At 37.8% G+C, this 20,292-nt stretch overlaps 1 protein-coding gene and 1 long non-coding RNA gene across 3 annotated transcripts in view; both read left to right on the top strand.

Moving 5' to 3' along the window:
• The first annotated feature begins 1,100 nt into the window (after positions 1-1,100).
• Positions 1,101-20,292, top strand: part of LOC100888624 — a 79,056-nt gene continuing 59,864 nt past the window's right edge. Inside the window, exons 1-2 of one of the 2 annotated variants that reach the window (XM_030982679.1) lie at positions 1,101-1,762; positions 2,067-4,645. In XM_030982679.1, coding sequence (XP_030838539.1) covers positions 4,625-4,645 — 21 coding nt within the window. In that variant the 5' untranslated portion in view covers positions 1,101-1,762; positions 2,067-4,624. The remainder of the gene's footprint in view (positions 1,763-2,066; positions 4,646-20,292) is intronic. The other variant, XM_030982680.1, reaches the window with a different exon arrangement.
• Positions 5,355-10,223, top strand: LOC105441297. The gene is made up of 5 exons (XR_004063685.1): positions 5,355-5,535; positions 6,970-7,078; positions 7,314-7,450; positions 7,706-7,842; positions 8,518-10,223. It is a non-coding gene; the product is annotated as an uncharacterized LOC105441297 (long non-coding RNA).

The following is a 20,292-nucleotide window of genomic DNA, read 5'->3' on the forward strand; positions in this document are numbered from 1 at the left end:
GCGTTGTTACAGTATGAGATTTGGCTTTCTAGCTCTCAGCAGGAGATATGTCCATTTGCATTTAACGAAAGCTTTGTGAACATTTGTCTAGTTTTCTTTCATTTGTATAATGTAGAAAGAAATATTAATAAATTGTAAATAAGAATAGATATTTGTACAAGAGGTATAATGCTGTGGCGGTTCTAGGGTGCACAGGTGGTTCATACCCCCCCCCCCCCCCTTCTCTGTTAAAACCCAGATTGGCATACAGCACTGTTAATATGCCCCCTATTGGTTTTTGTGCCATTTACCAGATTTTTGACCTGGCCAACAGGCACCTGAAAATGCGATGTACTTTTTTCGTTAGTTTGTCAGAGATCTTTGATGTTTACGCCCTGTTCTGTGGAATCCTTGATGTGCCCAAGTTATAATTTGCTTATGTGCCAGTATATTTTGTTTTATAGCGTAGGTTTAAATTTGTACTGTAAAAAACAAAAACTGATTTAGTTTTTTTAATTTTTTGAAAACTCATTTTCATAGCAAATTTAAATGCTTACACAAGTGCTCTACCATGGACCTACATCCATGCTCGAACATTCAAAGTCTAGCTGCAGTAGAAGAGTAAGATTGCGTTAGGGATAGTTTGTGTTGAAACACTTTATGGTCTGGAATAGGGAGACTACAAACTTCAAGTAGTCAAGTGTCACTCAGCAAGAGAGACAGAGAAAGAAAGAAAAAAAAAGACAGAGAAATAGACAGCTAGATGGATGGAAAATAGAGCATGATACTGTACAGGACTAAATGTATTATATATGACTAGTTGTTACTAAAGTAATGAAAGAGGGATAGAAATAGCTATGGATAGAGAAGGAGAAAAAAGAGAAACAGCCAAACAGAAAGAGAAAGAAAGAGAGAGAGAGGGGGGGGGGGGGGGGGGGAGAGTGGGAAATAGCTAGATGGACGGCAAATGATAGCATGATATTGTATATGATTAAATAATGAAAGAGTAATAGAAAGAGCATAGGAGAATGAGAGAAGAGAGAAATGGCAAAACAGAAGAGAATATAAGCAGAGGGAAAGAGAGAGAGAAAGAGAGAGAATTGGGCTCTTTATGGACATGGTCTCTTTGGTAGAAAGGGGGATAAAATAATTGTGTAGATCCATGGTATGGTAAAGCAGGGTGATTGTGACCTCGTGAAACAGTGCATTGTGGCTAGCCAGGGAACGATTCCCATTGTGTACATCCTTCCACCGCCTAGCTCAACGCTTGAGTTTCACCATTGGTAGGTGGTGGTGGTAGTGGTGTTGGTATTATGGGGAGATTAGTGCGCTGAAGCTCAGTACATGAGCTGTAAACTACACTCTGTGTGTTATCGTGGGCTAACCCTTTGATAGCTCGTTGGTTCTACGTACAGTCCGTCTGGTTGTGGAGTGGGAGGCCTTCTATCCGTCGGAGCCATACAACTTCAAGCCCTGTTGGTATATCGACTTGATTGTTCCACTGGGGTATTAATGCACCAGTGTGTTGGATATGGGAGGCAGTGCAGTTGTTGTATAATCGACGCACATGGGCGATTACGTGGACTGTTGAATCGTGAGCTGAATGTAGTTGCGATTTTCTATCACTTGTGGATTCCAAGACAATAATAGCAACCGTGTTTGGGGTTTTGCTCTTACGAAGGTTTCACTTTCCATGCTGCTATCGATGATGACATTCATAACATCGTGGATGATTGCAGATCGGGGTTGACCTCGAAAAGATTCAATAGACCATTTTCGTAATGTAACCAAATTTAATGCATAGGTCTTTGTGAAGTGCCTCAATACAAATTATTTCATTCACCTGATAAGAATAATAATAATTCAATAGTCATAATGCAAACTGCATATATCAAGTGTTGCTAGGTAGGTCAAGCCATAATGTTTGTCCAACCTGGCAACAACTAATGTATGCAGTTTGGATTATGTCTATTGAAATACTATTATTCTTACCAGGTGAATGAAATAAATTGTATTGAGGCACTTTACAAAGACTTATGCGTTAAATTTGGTTACATTACTAACTAAAATGGCCTATTAAATTCAAGGTTTTTGATAGATGGCAAGGAATCGAGAAGCCGGGTCGCGGGGTCGGTCGGTGGAGATACCAGCACGCAGGATTAATAGCCTGGGATAAATGAGGCAATAAATTGAAGTTCACATAGTTCACCAAGCAAAACAAGCGGATGACATGCCAACAACCTTTTTCTGACAGCGAGGCATGTGTTGAAGAAGCACTGGTTGCTTGTGTTTAGGAGACATGGAAGATATTTGATCGGTAGACTTTGGTCTTACAGCCTTACAGTTACAGGAGAGATAATCTACATGCAGCTCAGCTCTGACTGGCCTGGCTTGTGCCTGGGATGTTAGTTTGGGAAAACACACAGATTATTAAATAGACAATTCAGACAGAGGTGGAGATAGATAAGGAGGAAAAAGATAGTGGGAATAGTGGTCTTGAAGGATTGATATTATTCTCTGGAACACCATTCGACCTCTGCTGTGTATTATTAACCCCTGGTGCCAAGGGTTATGTTTGTTGGAACTATAAGATAGGCCTACATGTCACCCTGGAATGCATCCTAACTTAGTTCAGGCTTTGAATGCTGTAAGTGAGGAGTACTGGTAGTTGATTTAGCGAACTATCCTGCAAGCTTTGGAATACCCCTAGGAACTTTTAGTCAAACAAACTTTATGTTTAACCTGTATGAACTCATCAAGCAAACTGTCCCTACAGCTTTGTGGCTTAAAGTTTGTAGCTCGAACCCTAGCTATTTCACTCATGCTTCGGATTTATTATAGGGCCACCGTTTGGCATCGTCTAAGCATTTTAGAAGGAGGGAAGGTAAACGAAGCCAGATTAATCCTCCAACTCGGTTGCAGCAACGGGACCCACCTCATATCATCAACCCGCGGGTCATTAATTATCCCGAGTAGGCATATGATTTGATTATGAGTGTTAGTTGTCATATGCCATGCTGGAGTGCACCGATTAAGGATTTAAACCAACGATGCGTGGAGGATTCTGACGCCGCATCCAGCCGAGAACTGTAATCTATCGTAATATAGCCGCATCCGTCAGCAGGGGATACAATCGCCGCCGAACAACATCCCATAACTCTCCCATCAAGATCGGCAGGAGGATCGAGTCCTCTCCATCCTAGCTCTCTCAGTTTAACGACGGATGACTTTAAACGACGGGGTGTCGGGAGGAATGCGCAAACGACTCTTATGGTCCCGTTGATCATCAGTGATACAGATACGCAAGGCCAGGCTCGGTGTTAATTGAGAAGTGTTCAGGTGGAGTATCGGTAGTGTGCAACACAGATGCCTATCTACCATTTCGATCATCGGTAAGGAATTCTGGATCTGTAAACTGACGTTTTTGTACTACAGTTTTATTTGGATATATCTCAGATTGGAATTCTGCATTGCATCTTGTTTTGTGTTTCACAATATCATGAACTTGACATTTTCAACTAATCTGAAGACAACTTACTCTTCGTAAACTCATTTTGAGGATGAGCTTCTAGCTGGTCTTACTCCCGCTTGTTTGGATGTGCAACCTGTGAGACACAACTAGATCTTTGGATGTCATCTGCTTGGAGAAAGGAATAAGGAAGCTGTAAGTGGAATAACATTGGAGCTTCTGTGTAATATAATAACATCACCTAGTGGCCGTATGGGATTGGAATATGAAGGATTTTTAAATTCAACATTTATGGAATTTGAAACCCTCAATTTCCAAAAAGGTCTGTTCTGCATATGATTATTTGTTTGTTTTGACTTAGCATTGCCGTTAACAATAGTGCTGGTAGCCTGGGAAGTGCATGTAGGTCACAGCATTCACACTTCGGAGAAATCATTGAAGTTTTTATTATTTGACGTACATGAAGTTAGCGCAAGAGGAACCCTCATATTTCTCCTATTTACCTGTAGCAGTCAAGGATCCTTAACAGAGTATTAGAATTCTGGTGCAAATATTATTCCACCGACATTTCTTGTCATTTTGTAGTGAGCTGTGGTCTCAGCTAGACAGAAATTTGATGAGTTGACCCTCAACATTTCTGACCAGAATGCAGAGTTCTTCCTCTTTTTTTTCTTGGATTACACCTAAAATGATAATTAATCAACATTCCTCCATTGGACATTTCCGGAAGGTTTTAGCGTGAAACGTTGGCTCAAGAAAGATTGATTTGTCCATTGCTTTGATTCATTGATGTATCAAAAGTAAAATCTTGTGATTATCGTTTTAAGACCTGGTATCGATCACTTGATTGAGTTCTAATTACTCTAATGGAAGCGACGGAATCCCCTATCTGAGTTGAAGCCGCAGACAAGAGCGTTTACAACCTTTCTATTTCCTCTTTCGCAACGAGATTGGTTACTTCTCATTTAGACAGACTGGTAGGAATCCCAAGGAGTGAGTGAGCGTATGGTGATTATTACATGCCGAGACTTTGGAGGAACTAAACTGAAAGTCTTGATTGGGTACCGGTAGGGATTTTAGGGGGAGTTACACGGTAAGCACAAGGGATGGTGAAAGAGTAGCCTACCGACTGAACGGTGATAGTCAAGTTCTTCCAGACGAGAGTCCGAGACCCTCATGGGTACATGCATCATTCCTGTGAGTATATCAAAATCTGTTTAACCTACTTCTTCTTATTCTTCTTCCAGTATAGTACAGACCGCCGTTTGCGTATTATATCGTACCTTGTGCTTGTCAAGTGCCGAGTGTACAGTTCAAGCACTTTCATTTCTTTCACACAAATTCTAACTTACTACAAGATATTTAGAGCACTTTGTCTTTGAATATAATATATCAAGAATATGGCTGTGATAAAATCATTAAATTGAAATTGTTTGATATTTGGTGAAACAGCATTTGCCGCATAAAACGACATCCCCTAGGGGTCTGACTAGGGGACTGACTAGGGGTCTGACGAGGGTCTGACTAGGGTCTGACTAGGGGTCTGACTCTCATTCTCACCAGACTGTATCATTTGGAGCCAGAAGAGTGTTAACTCATATACTTTCAATTAACACAAAGTTAATGCCTTTCGGGCTCTGAACTCTGTATTCAAGTTTCAATGGGCAAGGTGGTTGTATATATCCTCCCTATTTTCACGAAGTGACGGTAGTGAATGAAAATCGCATACAATTTGCGTGCAGATTTTCCTCACTACCGTCACTTCGAGAAAACATGAACGATATGTTGCAGCTATGACAGGTTTCTTCTGTGAATGTGAAAATGTAATTCATTGTCTGCTAAGAGCGAGAAGGATGTTAACTCTATGTAAAAGTGAAAGAGCTAACGCCCTTCTTCCATTGAGGAGACCAGTCAGCCCGCTGCACGCTCGCTAATGAGCATATCGTGCGAGCGTTATCGTGCGATGGAAACAGCTCGATGAATAATATCCACAAACGAGAAGTTACGAGATCGTGCGAGAATACTGGAAGGGATGACGTAGACTCTATTTTCTCGCGCATGCTCAGTTTTTGAGCAGCCATGTTTGGGTAAGTCGATCTCCAGAAAATTTCCTTTCGAATGATATGAAATGTTGATATATTTCCGCAAAATTTACGGTTTTACAGCATCATGCAATGAAGCCTAATTTTGAGAAGTTTTCGTTCCTAGTTTTGTAACTAAAATTTGTTTTCGTGAACCTGACCCGTTCGAAACTAGAAAAAGATCATTTGATGTCGATATGTGTTCAGCAATGTCTGAAATTGCCAAATCTGTTGTCCAATTTGAGGTTCCTCAACAGGAAATTAGTGAATTCTGCTTCCCAAATTCACGAGAAAATCATGTTTTCACCGGAAATACGTACTCGAAGTTGGGTGAACTGGCGCGAAATGGTCTAAAAATAGTAAAACGCGCGAATGGGCGTAGTGCTTACCGATTGTATAGTGTTGTCCCACATATAGATTTTCATGGAGTCTTCAGTGCAATTGTTGGCTCAAAGACCGAAACTATTTCATTTTCTGTTGAATTTCAGTTTCCTCATGTGTTCAGGCATCAAATGGGACTGGGATTATTAGTAATAACGTTTTTAGATTGAATTCCAAATAGGATTTGATCTAGACTTCTATTAAAAGTCAAGATGAGTCAATGCTATTGCGTATTGACCAGTAGCACTGCACTGCATAGGCAGGATTGGAATAGATCTACATGAATAGTCGATACACTCGTAACACACAGAGATGCACACAATCATGCCGATGCGGCTGATCGAAAGTTTGACAGTGGACTCACAATTTGAATTTTTAAATAATTCTTTCTAACATCGGAAAGTTGAAAAAATTGTATTTTAATGCTATGTAGGTGTCATCAATCGTCACGAAAGTACCGATTTTGAGTGAAATCAGTTGAGTGTTGTACAGTGGTGTTTGAAATGTTGAGAATCAATAGCACAGCTTTTAATATACAGCCAGGATAGTAATGCACATATATGTGTGGTCTAGACTCTAGTCAGTCTAGACTTACATGGCTGCATTAGCCATTACGACCTTGGCTGTGTATTAAAAGCTGTTCTTTTGAATCTCAACATTTCAAACACCACTGTACAAAACTCAACTGATTTCACTTAAAATCGGTGTCTTTAGTGACAATTGATAAATAGCAATAAAAAATTAAAAAATTCAACTCACCGATGTTAGAAAAATAATTTAAAAATTCAAATGGCATGTCTACCGTCAAACTTGCCGGTCAGCCACATCGTATTCATTGTGTGCATTTGTGTATATTGACTTTTACACAGACACATATTTCCCTAAATAAAAGTTAATGATAATCTGATTTGTGAAATGGGATTCCATGTTTTGCCCAGGGGTAGAGAACTAGTTCTTGCTAGCTTTTTTATTTGTTGAGGAAATCACTCTTGAATGTTTGATTTATTTCTTGTGTTCATTCTGTGTTAATTGTTTTTGTTTTTGTTTTTTTGGTTCCAGGTGCTGAGATGTACACAGGCCCTCATAGAAGTTGTGACCCCGAGCCCTCCTCTTCCAATTGACCCCCCCCCCCCTGATCTTGACCTCAAGGATGCATCCTAGAAACAAGGTAAGTTGTGATTTAATTTATTCTATTCACATGGGAATTTGTTTCCCTAAATAGCAGTCAGTGAAACTATAAAAAAATACACATACATGTATGTTCTCCCATAGAATACAGTAGTGATTTCTTACATGATAAGGAAATCTTGATGCATAACTGTTTAATGTCATGTAGATTACTTTGTATATTCAAACAACCTGCGTTGTTCATTCACTGTCTAATGTTGATAATTTTGTTCCAGGTGCGGAGCTGTACACAGTCCTTCCTACAACTTGTAGAAGATCCCGCACAGGCTTCGCAACCAGTCATGTGACCCCTAGCCCTCTTCCAACTGATCACCCCCTTGATCTTGACCTCAAGATGCCACCTGGAAACAAAGTAAGTTGTGATTTCATTTATTGCATTTACATGGAAATTTGTATCCCTAAAGAGCAGTCAGTGAAATTTCTGATTGGTGAAAAAAGTTCATTTATGTTCTCCCATAGGATAATATAGTAATTGCTCTCATTTCCTCTTCTAATACATGATTAGGAAATCTTGATGCATAACTGTTTAATGTCATGTAGATTGCTTTGTATATTAAAACAACCTGCGTTGTTCATTCACTGTCTAATGTTGATAATTTTGTTCCAGGTGCGGAGCTGTACACAGTCCTTCCTACAACTTGTAGAAGATCTCCCATAGGCTTCACAACCAGTCATGTGACCCCTAGCCCTCTTCCAACTGATTGCCCCCTTGATCTTGACCTCAAGATGCAACCTGGAAACAAAGTAAGTTGTGATTTCATTTATTTTATGTACATGGAAATTATAAAGTGCTTTCTCAAAGTAAATTCAAATTAAACTCATTTTGAATCACATTTTATTGTTTATTCTCGGAAAAAAACAAGATCCTGTTCATTAAAGTTACCATTTATTCAGTAATTATCTCCTCAATGAATGCTAACCACCATGGTAACATTATGGACTTCACGATAGCGTGTTGTTTTGTGAATGTTGACATGACATGGGCGGAGCGAGGGACTGCACAACGGCTCAGCTGTCGACTTCCCTAGAGGGCAACATGGATTTCCCCAAATGGTGTCGTTCTCGAGGGTAGTAGATGGCTGAGCTGTTTTCATGCATCGCAGCATCTCACTCCACCTGAGTGACATTATTAAATAGAAATCTTCTTCCTCAAAAACTAATAAGTGAATTCATAAAATAAAAAATCTTCATTTTGTTTCCATTACTGGTATATAAACAGTGTTCCTAGGTTGTAATCTAACCAAAGCATTGTGAAAATACAGGAAAATTATTTTTATTTGAACTAATATTATTAATCTTGCTCCTTAACTTATGAATGTCAACCGTTTGTCAAGTAAACTTTTGAAGTTGCAAGATGATCAATTAACGTTTTAATGATATATTAAGTCAGTTTTTCTTTGACTCTTATCTTATTTTCAGATTAAGCATTGTGATTTTATCACCATGAGGGATGAAGTAGAAAATTCAGCCTGTACATCACATCAATCGTTCTTGCTGCTGGGGTGAAGGATAAGTTGGCTCCTTGGCCCCATTTATGTACTATGAAATCTAATGCCCTTGTAGCTATCATTACGGAACGTAATACCGATATCTAAATGACAGACTGTATTTGTAGTGGTTGCAGAAAAAAATATGTTAGAAAATTGAAAAACCCAAAAGACACGTAAAAAAGAAATATTTATTTTATTTCTATTCCATTATGACTGTTGTGTTGATAAATTATTAAGAGATTGTGAATGTGAATTAGAATAATTCAATGCTGCATTTTCTGAAGAATGCACTTCAATTCCACCTACTATACCTTTATGCATGAAACATAGATTTGAATTGGCACATTTTGAGCAATCTAGAAGTTATCGTTCCTGTTCTGTTTGTGAAGCATTACTGACTTCTGATGACAAAACATATTTCTGTAAAGATATTCCTGAAAGTGAATTGAAAAGATTGGGTGATATAAATGAAGACTTTTCAGGAACACAAGGTCACCATATATGTAGACCATGCTACATGTATTGTATAAAGAAAAGTAGTGCTAATAAAATGTCACTTAGAAGTATGGAAAATTCGCATCAGAGCTGTGTGCTTGCATCAGATTCGGACGAAGACTTTTTACTCAAAATTCTAAATGTTTATTTGTATATATGTAGACTGTGTCTTGAGGATGGTTATTTTTATTCATAACTGTTTATGAATATTTTTCTGATCTTGTCTCAAAAAGATGTTGTGATGCGCTACAGAATGACCGTGTAAATGAAAGTCCATTATTTGTAAAGGATAAGATTATATACCAGTTCGGTGAGCTTTTGATTGTACATAGAGATGCTGGTAGGAGGGGAATATCTTTTTACAGTGCAGAGATGTATCATGATTATGTTATACGTTCATGGCATATTTCAGTTTCTAAATTGAGATCATTACAAATTGACAAGAATAGTGCCCAAGATGTGCCCAATAGACCATCCTTTTCCTCACAGTTTAGTTCACCTTCAGAGGTGAACATGCAGTTCCGAAATGTTGTCAATAACGGAAATGAATTTCTCTGTAAACAGGCGAAACACTTTAGTTGGAATATTTAACTAATCCTTTATCTGTCACTGATTTTAACTTTGACAATGTATGTTGCTTCTACCGGTAGTGATCATGTTCACCTTGCAGCCTGTGTTCTTTCAGCATTTCTTTCTTTTGCTAAATATAGAAAACCACTTACCAGTATGTATTCATCACATGTATGAATGCAAACATGTGTTATGCACAATACTCTTTATCTGATTTAATGCTCCATTTTGTTTGTATTACATATTATATTCTTTTTTGTTATAATAGTTTATGTTGCACACTTACCGTATTCCTTGTACAGTCTTCTAATATATATATTATGGCAGAATGTAGCATGTACACATGAGCAACTTAAGTTATTTGTGTTATAACATTATTAATTTAACTTAGGATTTTTGTATTTTCCGTGCTTTAGTGCCTTAAACTAGCCAGTACTGTGTGTGTGTCCCAGCTGGACTAGCTTATGAATAATAATAATATCTGCCAAAACATGTATTTTTTTAACCTTGCCAAGTTGTCTCTTGTATTCAAAGAGAAATAAAAAAATAAAAACAATTGTTCAAAAGAAACATCCCGTTTGTGTATATGCGTGAACTGTATGACTGATCAGAGGACTGTGTTTCTTTATTGAAGGCGTTACTTTGTTAACGGGAATGTCAACCTCAATCCTTTGCAGGACCAAATTCATGAGTGACTTCAGTTCGCCTTGTAAACAGAATGACTTGAATATTGCTTTGCCCTCCGAATTTCAAAGGTTTGAAGGGAAAATTGCCCCCGTGTATTTTTAACTTATTTATTTGTGTGTAGTGTCAATCACTGCATTGGACACCGACATGTTCACATATCATTTCTTGGGAAGAAAAAAACAACAATTAAGCAGAGAGATGTTGGACTTTACATTCCTGGCGTATAGTCTATAGTATAAAGTGCAATATTATGTTTTGCAACTTTGTACTAACAACTGTGAACTTCACCATGCCACTAATAACCGTGAATAATAATGGGATTTTTATTTATTTTTTCTTTAGGTGATAAATTCGATGACAATTGCATTTTGCTCAAAATCGCCTACCCACACTGCACAGCTGAACTCGCTGATTCAGACATCGGTGAAGTCGTATAATTTCGTTACACAAATTTGTATGGGTGGGCGCATACTATTCTTCAAATTGAAATTTCTTGAAACGAACACTAAATTTTCCAAAATCAATCGTATCACTACCCATAGTTAATCTTAGTAATCGATAAATACCAAGATAATTACATGAAATAGGGTTAAAATGTTGAAATAACGCCATTATTCGTGCCTAGAAAACAAACCGCGAAGTCACAAGTTCGTTCACCTTTGACGAGTGGTCGTTCGGTAGGTGATCGGAAATCTTCGTATTCATGTATCTTCTTAATGTGGAACTATTTTTTAAAACCGTGAACTTGACCCGTTCGAATCATCAAATAACCTGATCTTCACACCATACAAAGAATGATGTCTAAACTCTCCAAAAATATAAAGATTGATGAGGTTCCTACTCGTTTTATACGTTTTTTATGCATTCACTTTCATCATAAACTCGATGAAAATACGGAAAAAGTAAGCTTGTACTTGACAGGAAATATTTCATAGGGTAATGGAGTTCAGTTTATTTCTAATTCAGATAAATGAAAGAGCAGTTTCTTGTCTTCAATTTGACATATCGTTCATGCTAAATGATTAGCAAGAAACCATTTTGTGTAGGTGGAAACAAGTCGGTGTTTTCAAGCTCGTGTGCTCATTACGTATTCATATTGACCGCTGGGCTTGCATACGAGTACGATAAATACGGGCGGTTTTCGTGCAGCGGCGTACTGACTGAGACAGCATATAAGTACTTACATTGTATCCCTCATCTGTGACTACTTCTCTCAATTACATTCACCATTTATCATTAAAACAACTCTCCTTTCACAATAGCCTCTTAAATGTTGCTTTTATAGCATCAGTATATACTCTGCAGTTCAAAACCAAAATGTCAAAATATGATTATTTTGCTTTCTATAGAAAAAAAGGAATTCCCTCTGTGACTCTGTGGTTTTAAAGAATAAAAAATGTTGTGTGTAATATTAGATGGTAGCTCTGCCAACGTAGTAATGAACCATATAAACGACACATGCACATGATGGTATGCAGAGTACTATAAAACCAAGCATATAGCAGCGCTGAGGGGGTATATAGCGTGTGCCATTCAATATTTCAACTGCGTTGGAACCTGGTTTCGTATTTTTTCCCCCCGCTGGGGTCAAAGGTCGTGGGGGTAAAGAGTGTGAATTGGATGACATAGTTCTGGGCTCTGTCAACAAGACTTTACTTCCGAGTCCTCTCTATCTTTGTTTGTTGACGAATTGATAGTCTCGACTCCTGGCTTTTGCCATGACTGAAGTAGCAATTCTCATCTTCTTTTTAAATATATTTTTCCTGCACATATTGTTCTTTGTGTTTAGAGTTATTTCTTAGCTTTTGTAGAAGTTCTCCTTTTCAGATTAGTGTGAGTTTCTATCACTGCATGGAAGTAGAGATATTCCAATTCTTTGAAAAGTGTAAAAGATATTTCCTTATCCTTATAGCCTACTGATATGGAAGAGCCTATATCATATATAAATTAAGGGCATCACAAATAAAGGGCAGCATAAATTAAGGGCAACCTAAAGTTGCAGAATAAATAATTTTCACTTTTCAATCCTAAATAAGCCCCAAACCACCTTTTTTAGTGTTGAAAATTGTAGGATTATGTTTTTTTCCAATCCATCCTTATTGACGGATATTCTATTTCCCTGCTTGAGTTGTTTTGATACTCCCACCTCAGTCACAAGTAGACATTTTGCAAAACCAACCACAAAACGGTTGCTATCACTTTACACTATGGTTGAGAAACTGAGAATAATGTAGACAATGTTTGCTTAATCGGTGGGAAAGAAAGAAAGAAAGGGAAAACCACCTTTCAAATACCACTTCAATAGATGACTCATACTGCGTGGTATTCATCCATGTTGAAACTGAGTAATGGCTGGCATGTGGTTTAGTATCGTGTGTGGAGTAATGTTCATCGATTAGCCAAATAGAATTCAGGCACGTGTAGAAGGGGATTTTGATGTTTAGATTATTTTCTAAGTGGTAATCACAAGATCTTATCTCTCTTCACATTCACAACCTACTAGAATACAGACAACATATTAAAAAAGGAAATGAACAGTGGCCTGGCATCAAATAGAAATTGTAATATAGATGATTTACAATGATGATTTGTGTGCAGATATTCATCTTGGTAATGAGAGAACTTTGAATGTGAGCATAACGTGCTGTTGTTTATAAGAATTCTTTTCCTGTTTTCTTTTGAATGATGATTTTTCATGATGGGGGTATTTCTTTTTTTTTAATTTAATTTATTTATTTATTCATTTATTTATTTATTTTTATTTTTTATTTATTTATTTATTTATTTTATTTTTTTTTTTTTGGGGGGGCTTCTTACCTAATAGAATCCAACTCGTAAAATTATAAGTGTCATTTTTATTGGTCCATGTGCATTGCGAAATGATGCTTGTGAAGGGGATTATGCGCTCTGTGTTTTAGAGATAAATTTGTTTACATTGTCCTCCGGGTGTGTCGAAGATGTCCATTGAAGGCATTTAAGATTAATTGAACGCTATACCGGTAATTAATAATACCAGACAAAGAAGAATGAAGCAAAATTATGACTTAACTCCTGCACAGCACTGCCTGGTTTCAGTAAAAGATACAAATACACACGCGAACACGATTCTGAATGAAATCAGTAGCGTAACTCGTTTTGGAATTTGGAGTGGATCGAGTTTAAACTTTCATAGTACTTACAAATTTTCTGGAAAAATGTAGTACATGGCCAGCAAAATATTTGATGTTTCCTTTTTAAGCTGAAAATGATTTTTTCCAGTCTTTCTTCAAACATTTCAAAATAATTTTCATGGCTTTGTTTTCCTACATTCTAAGATTAATCTTGAAACAGTTCAAATACTCTTACGACCTTGTCAAAATAATTGATACATTCAAGTTCATTTGATGAAAAGAATTTTTTATCCCATCATGTTTTACTTGCAATTTTCATAACTAAATATAAGTAAGCCTTAATGGGTCACTTGCCAGTGGCTTGACCATTGCTCAGTGCATCAGTTGATGGTGGCAGGGAGGTTGTCATTAAAATGACCCCTGCTGTTCGGATACAGTAGGCTTGTCCCCATCAGCTTGAGTTTTCCAAATAGCCCGCTATTTCTGATTCTGACAATTAGCCTGAAGTTACAAATTGCGTCTTCATCAGCTCCAAACTCGAGCTCAAGAAAGTTTGCTCAGTGTTTGCGCATAGTGCAAGTCTTCGGGCTGGTGAAGATGGACCGGACATATAACGGGCTATTTCGCAAACTAGTCCAAGATATCTTGGGAAGATTTCCCAAGCCCGCTATTTGCGTCTTCACCGGCCAAATAGCCTGCTATATCGTGATCGGGTTAATTTCCAGAATCGGAAATAGCAGGCTATTCGGCAAACTCTTCAGCGAACTGAAGCTGATGATGACGGACCTAGTGAAAAGAAAGTGTTCAGCCGTGAAAGAATGTATTGATGAATTGCAATCAATGACCTCGAAAGGTCAAACTGTGTAGAGTTTGTATTGATTGATATCGTTTTTAATCTAGTCAGATCACCTCACACCAGACATACTGAAAGGTCTAGGTATGTTACTGCTTAAAATAAGCTTTAAAAGAATTATGGATCCTGTAATACTATTGTGCACCCAGCAGAAAGCATTCGTACAGCTACCAAATATATATATTTGGGGGGGGGGGGATTAGGGTCTACAGATTCCTTTTGGGGGCTTTACATTATTATAAACCCTTGAAGAGATTCTTCCATTCTTTTTTAATTTTTGTGTAAGAGCATTTTAAAAATGCACTGTATCCCCTTTAGCTTTTTGAGAGATTCTTAGTTTTTGCAAGTATGAGCAGGACACCAAAATGAATTTGAGTACCGGTAATACTTATTTTTTTAGTTACATGCTGTGTGGAGGGAATTAACTTCAATGTCATGCCAGCATGTACGGTGTAGTCGAAATGACTGCTTGTACATGAAGTTGAAAACTTGTAATTCTCGTTGTTTTGGTCCCATGTGAACCCTCATCAACCATGATCATTGTTTTTAAAGAGAAGGTTGAGTTTTGGGAAGAGGTGAAAAATAATTTGTGAGCGTTATCATTCTTATTATGTAAGTGTGGAAGAACATCAGATAAGACATGTTCCCTGAAAAGCATGGCTCTTCAAATGCCTTCATATTCTAAATATGTCATGTAACATCGTAAAACTCGGGGGTGGGATTTTTACGCCACGTGCTCATGTAGTCCCATATACATCTTTCTGTGTACAGTGTTTGTAACTTTACCAAGACTGGGCCAAATTTCTTAGTATTTTGATGATTCCAGAACCTTGCAATACACACAAATTCTTATATGCTAGATGATCAACCTTTTCTGGTCGATTCCACACCGTTTCTTTCACAATGCAATTGCATGACCAGAACTCAACTTCATCTTTAACTTCAAGGTTTTGCAAAATTCATGTTAAAAACTACCACTCTTCCGTGTGAACATGCCTAATAAGTTAGTAACACATTCCTGAAGTGTCCATGTGGAATTGCTCCTATGGCTGAACCCCATCGGGACGTATCCAGGTGAATAGAACGTAAAGTGTATCACTCCAAGTGGTCAATGGGATTTATTGATCACGATCTATCCACTCTAATCCTGAGCCATCCCTTCTTTGCCAGTTTAAGCGAATCGTTTCGTCAGGTGATGTTTCTGATACCCAATAAGCGTAGGTCCCATGACACTGCACCAACATCGTTCAGGGCTGTATTTTCTCAAAAGTATACAGGATTAGGGTTAGTGTTTCTTGGTTTTAGGTACTTAAAGGTAGGCCTGTAACTGATCCGATGATCGGGGCCGATCTTGAGCCGATCAGGGGCGATCAGATAATAATTCCCGATCGCCGATCAATAAAAATGATCAGAAAAAATCAGCAGAATCAGCATGCCTATACCTACATTATAATCCAAGATGGCGGCCCGCATGTTTTGCCTCTTCTCTTAGACCAATATCATTAATTTCAAAGTCATGAAAAGGCACTAAATATCAACGAACATGGTCTACAACAACTCCAAATGACAAAATTATCCCAGCCATGAATTTTATTGAGCATTTGATAGCCCAAAACTTGACAATTTTCGCTGATTATTTTTGCCGTTACCGATCACAGGTGCGAGGGTTTCGCTCCGATCTTCCGATCCGATCAAAGCCCCAACTTACAGGGTTACTTAAAGGCATTGTTAAACAATGTTTCCAGTTTTAATAATTTGAGATGCATGGCCCTACGTGTTATCAATGTCTGTTATATGGTGTAACATTGAAGCCCTAAACAAAATTCGTCCTCAAAATGATCATGAAGTACTTCAAAAAAGTAAAAATCTTGAGTGATCGTTTTTTTACCATACTGATTTTCCCCAATAGACTGTAGTGTTTTAAAAAACAGTTAGGAAAATGGTTATTGAAATTTCGAATTCCAATCGTAAACATCTTGATAATCAAACATACGATTGGCTTGTAAAAAGTCATGGGATTCATGTATGACCTAGTAAACGTTGTTTATAATTAAGATTGCAGCATGAGTTTATTAAATCCAAGATTTTGTTATTTTGTTTGGAATCAGAGGCAAAGTTACCTATACCTTCAAACGAACCTCAACCAAACTCAAACCCTATGAACTTTAACTGTAATCCTAATCCCCTATAACAACCAAACAATGCATACCGGTATATGTCTGGTCACCAACCATGGACTTCGGGCATCATTACATCTTGACCAGTTAGGGAATTCTTAGGATTACACAGTGACTGACTTGTGATTATTATTGTTTAGATACCCTTCACTTGTTTTTCCTCTTAATCTTTTAACACCGAAAACTATGTATTGATTTTGTATCATTTGAGCCTGACTCTCCTAAAGAAGTCTTTAGGTACAGCCATTGTTAGCTAATCCCCTCTGATAGGATGGAGAAGAATTAGGCTAATCCTGTGTATAGATTGTATTCATGGCATGACTCCAGGCCCCCTTCCTCCAGGATTCTCTCAAGCATAGCCCCCATAGAGTGGAAGCTTTTTGTTCAGATGTTATGTCAGAGATCAGGAGTAAGAAAAAGTGACTGCTTGTGTAACACTTACAAAGTCACATGTATGACACTCCTGGCATTCTAGTATTGGACATATAGTTGACCCAGTTTTAGTGACCCCTGGGCGATAGAGACCACTTATTTTGTTTCCCTTTGTTATTATTTCATATTGAAACCTGTACAAAACTAAAACAGAGTGTCTATATAGAGACGATAGAGAACCTGCCCGTAAAGACCACTTTGCATATCTCCCTTGACTGAGAGTAGTGTTTAAACAAAAGTATAATGTAGGTATTAATATTAATGTGAAACCTGTGTAAGATCGACCACCCAGGGGAGACACAAAAGTGGTCTTTACAGAATGGAAGGCAGGTGGTCTCTGTACACAGATTTCCATTAATCTATGTTTCAAAAAGAAACAAGCGCATCAACAAAGACGGATGGTCTTTCTACAGGTTTTCTGCTATAGAAAGGCAGGTTCCACAGAATAAACGATGGTGAGCCATCAAATTAGGAACAGTTTTGTTTAAATCCTCATTATTTTGTAAAGCAGGAGCCCTTGACAGGAGCCCTAGGTATTGACCTAGAATCTGTTTTTAGAAGGGGTCCGTATTTAATTTTACTTTGTTTAACTCTGCAGAATTCCTGTTTTCATTTAGAGTGCGAATGACATCTTCCTAAACACATTAGTGACAGTACCTGTTTAATATAAACTCTGTTGTGACATACCCGGTAATATTGAATGATAGCTTGAAGATAACTCTCTTGGGTAAATTGTTATCAAGTTCTGAAGGAGAATATTGACGTAAATACTTGTCCTTCATCTTTGCATTTTGACAAAAGTTTGTTTACCGTACCTATTGCCTTAGGCTTGTCTGACATATTATTTTTACATAATTTATGAAATAGTTGACAAGCATAATCCCTAAACACATGTATTTTGTTGTTTGGAGAACTGTTTTCCAACTAGTTAAATGCAGAAACACTCATGATTTTGAAAACATCAGAAAACTGGTCTGTTTAAATAATTAACGCTTTTTTAAACTCCAAGAAATGTCAACAATTTTAGAGCGACAATTGAATTGGAAGGTAGCATACTTGTATGTTTGGGGTGTCCACTGTCCAGCCAAAAAAAGGTCAGAAAATATTATTTTTGTTTTGTTTGAGCTGATGACTCCAGACTATTTGTAGACATGTGTTTTTGGAAAGTATTAAGTGTTGGCACCACCCACTCGACTAGTGATGAGGCGTAGAACTGAAGAGAATCCATCGGATGGTTAGAACCTGAAGCGAGGAACACATTCTCTCTTCTTCCAGGGCTTAGAGAGGATTAATTTGTTGTCAATATTACCCCCATCTTCCTGACTAAATTGCCTTTGAGCTAGACAAGGGGGATGATGTGGCGTAGAAGGGATGACGTACGGTTATTGTCTAGGATGGTTAGAGGGTATTTACGTCATCTTCGTAGGTGCGAGGGAGTAGCATCTTCGGGCAAAAGTGTTGAACTCTCGATGCCAAAACTCCAATATTAGGCCTTGTATTTTTTCTGTATTATCGACATGCTTGGACAGTATTATGAGGTAATCCCCCAAAGTTGTTATGTTGGGATGAAAGGGCTCCTAAAATTCTATGAGTCAAGTGTTTGTACAAAATGTGTTTAACATAATTTGCATGTACTTGTACATGTATGCTGATTGAAGAGAATTTTGTGTGAGACAGATAGGTAGGTAGGTAGGTAGGGAGAAATCAAAATAGAGAGAGAGAGAGAGAGAGAGAGAGGGGGGGGGGGGATAGAAGGAAGTAGAGGGGCACAATTTGTTAGAATTTTGTCTGCTATATTGAGGGCACTCTTTCAATTGACGAACAATCCCCCCCCCCCTCTCCCACATGGTGCACCCGCAAGCCTACTGTATATCTACATCACCATGCAAGCAGATACTTATAAGCAGCATCTAACAACTTAGAACTAATTGAACAGGTCCCACACCCCACACAAGAACAAAATAGGGGCTACATGGAAGGCTAGAGTACAGCCTACACTAGCTACAGTGATTATTGAAGTAGCTGGGTGGGGGAGGGGGTCACCCCTAGTCCCTGTTTAATGTGTAGAGCCGAGGGTTATTGAACAACCTCCCTTACAAGCTTCAAGGTTACTGATCTGTTTCTACTGATCTATTTTTCAAGCGTGAAAGAAAAGGGAAGTTGTACAATAGACATCATGAAAGGAATGTTAATAAAACATGGCTTGACAAAATGGGTCGCAATACAACGATCTTCGATGCCCATTCAGGGTCCCTGTGAGATGTAATAGGATTAATCGATCTTTAGCCCATCATATAAAATGTCCTTGTTTAATTATTCAAAATGAGAAGGAAGAGAGGAGAACGTGGAGGGATTACATTGGTGTCTTTTCAAAAAGATTCTTGTAATGTTATGTCTAATATTGTAGTCTGTTGGAATATATTAGCACAAGGACAGATCTTCTGAATATATTATGTCTGTAGGGATTCAGTTCAGTTCAGTTCATTTTATTCAAAACCACACAAAGCATGATATAATCTGTTACATAAAAAAGAGACTGGTAATAGTACACAATCAACATATTCTAACTTGATTACAGTGAAAGATTAAAGAGATTATAACTGCATTTACGCTGCAAACAAAAATCATTGACTTTTCTCACATTTTGGTGTTTCATTGGAAGCTTCTATTAAGCAACTACTAGTAAACATGACAAACCCAAATTGAATTTTTTTATTTAAACGTCAGCAGAATTTCACCAGTTTTTGCAGTGTAAATGCTTGCTCTCAAAATGATTAAAATTAATGCTTTTTTTTTGGTCAAGTGACTCTCCTTGCTTCCGTGTTAACGCATGCAGAGCAGCTGATTTTCTGCTTTCATTATATTCCCCTTTAAAAGCGCTCAGAGCAATTGTCATCTGATCCAATGTTAGAGCACTTATGAGATATGTTCCTCTTTAATGTTTGTTTTCAAGGTGATGTTATTCCCTAGCAACTAAGAGTCCACTTGCTCCAGCGAAGAATACATGGCAACAGAATAATTCAGTTGTATTTTAATGATTTATGAGAATATTGAGTAAGACTCATGCACACTTCGCATAGTTTTTCATGCAATTCGCAGTCAGAACCCTTGATCTTTGTTGTGTGTAATTGTGTCTGCACGGTGAGACTATGCGAACATCATACTGCATAGGCTCTGTACTATACCGTAGCTGCTCCAGACACAGCTAGCTAGACTGACAGAGCTAGGCTCTGCTCAGGGCTTTAGGAAATATTTTGTTGCTGAGTGTAGTATATGAATATATGCCTACAGACTAGTTTTCATGGCTGTCTTTAAATCCAACAGATTTTAGATATCTAATGACACCAGATTTGCCATGCAAATTTGAATTGCAATACATG

This window comes from Strongylocentrotus purpuratus, unplaced genomic scaffold (genome assembly GCF_000002235.5).
Source record: "Strongylocentrotus purpuratus isolate Spur 01 unplaced genomic scaffold, Spur_5.0 spur5_scaffold_13, whole genome shotgun sequence".
Lineage (NCBI taxonomy): Eukaryota > Metazoa > Echinodermata > Echinoidea > Camarodonta > Strongylocentrotidae > Strongylocentrotus > Strongylocentrotus purpuratus.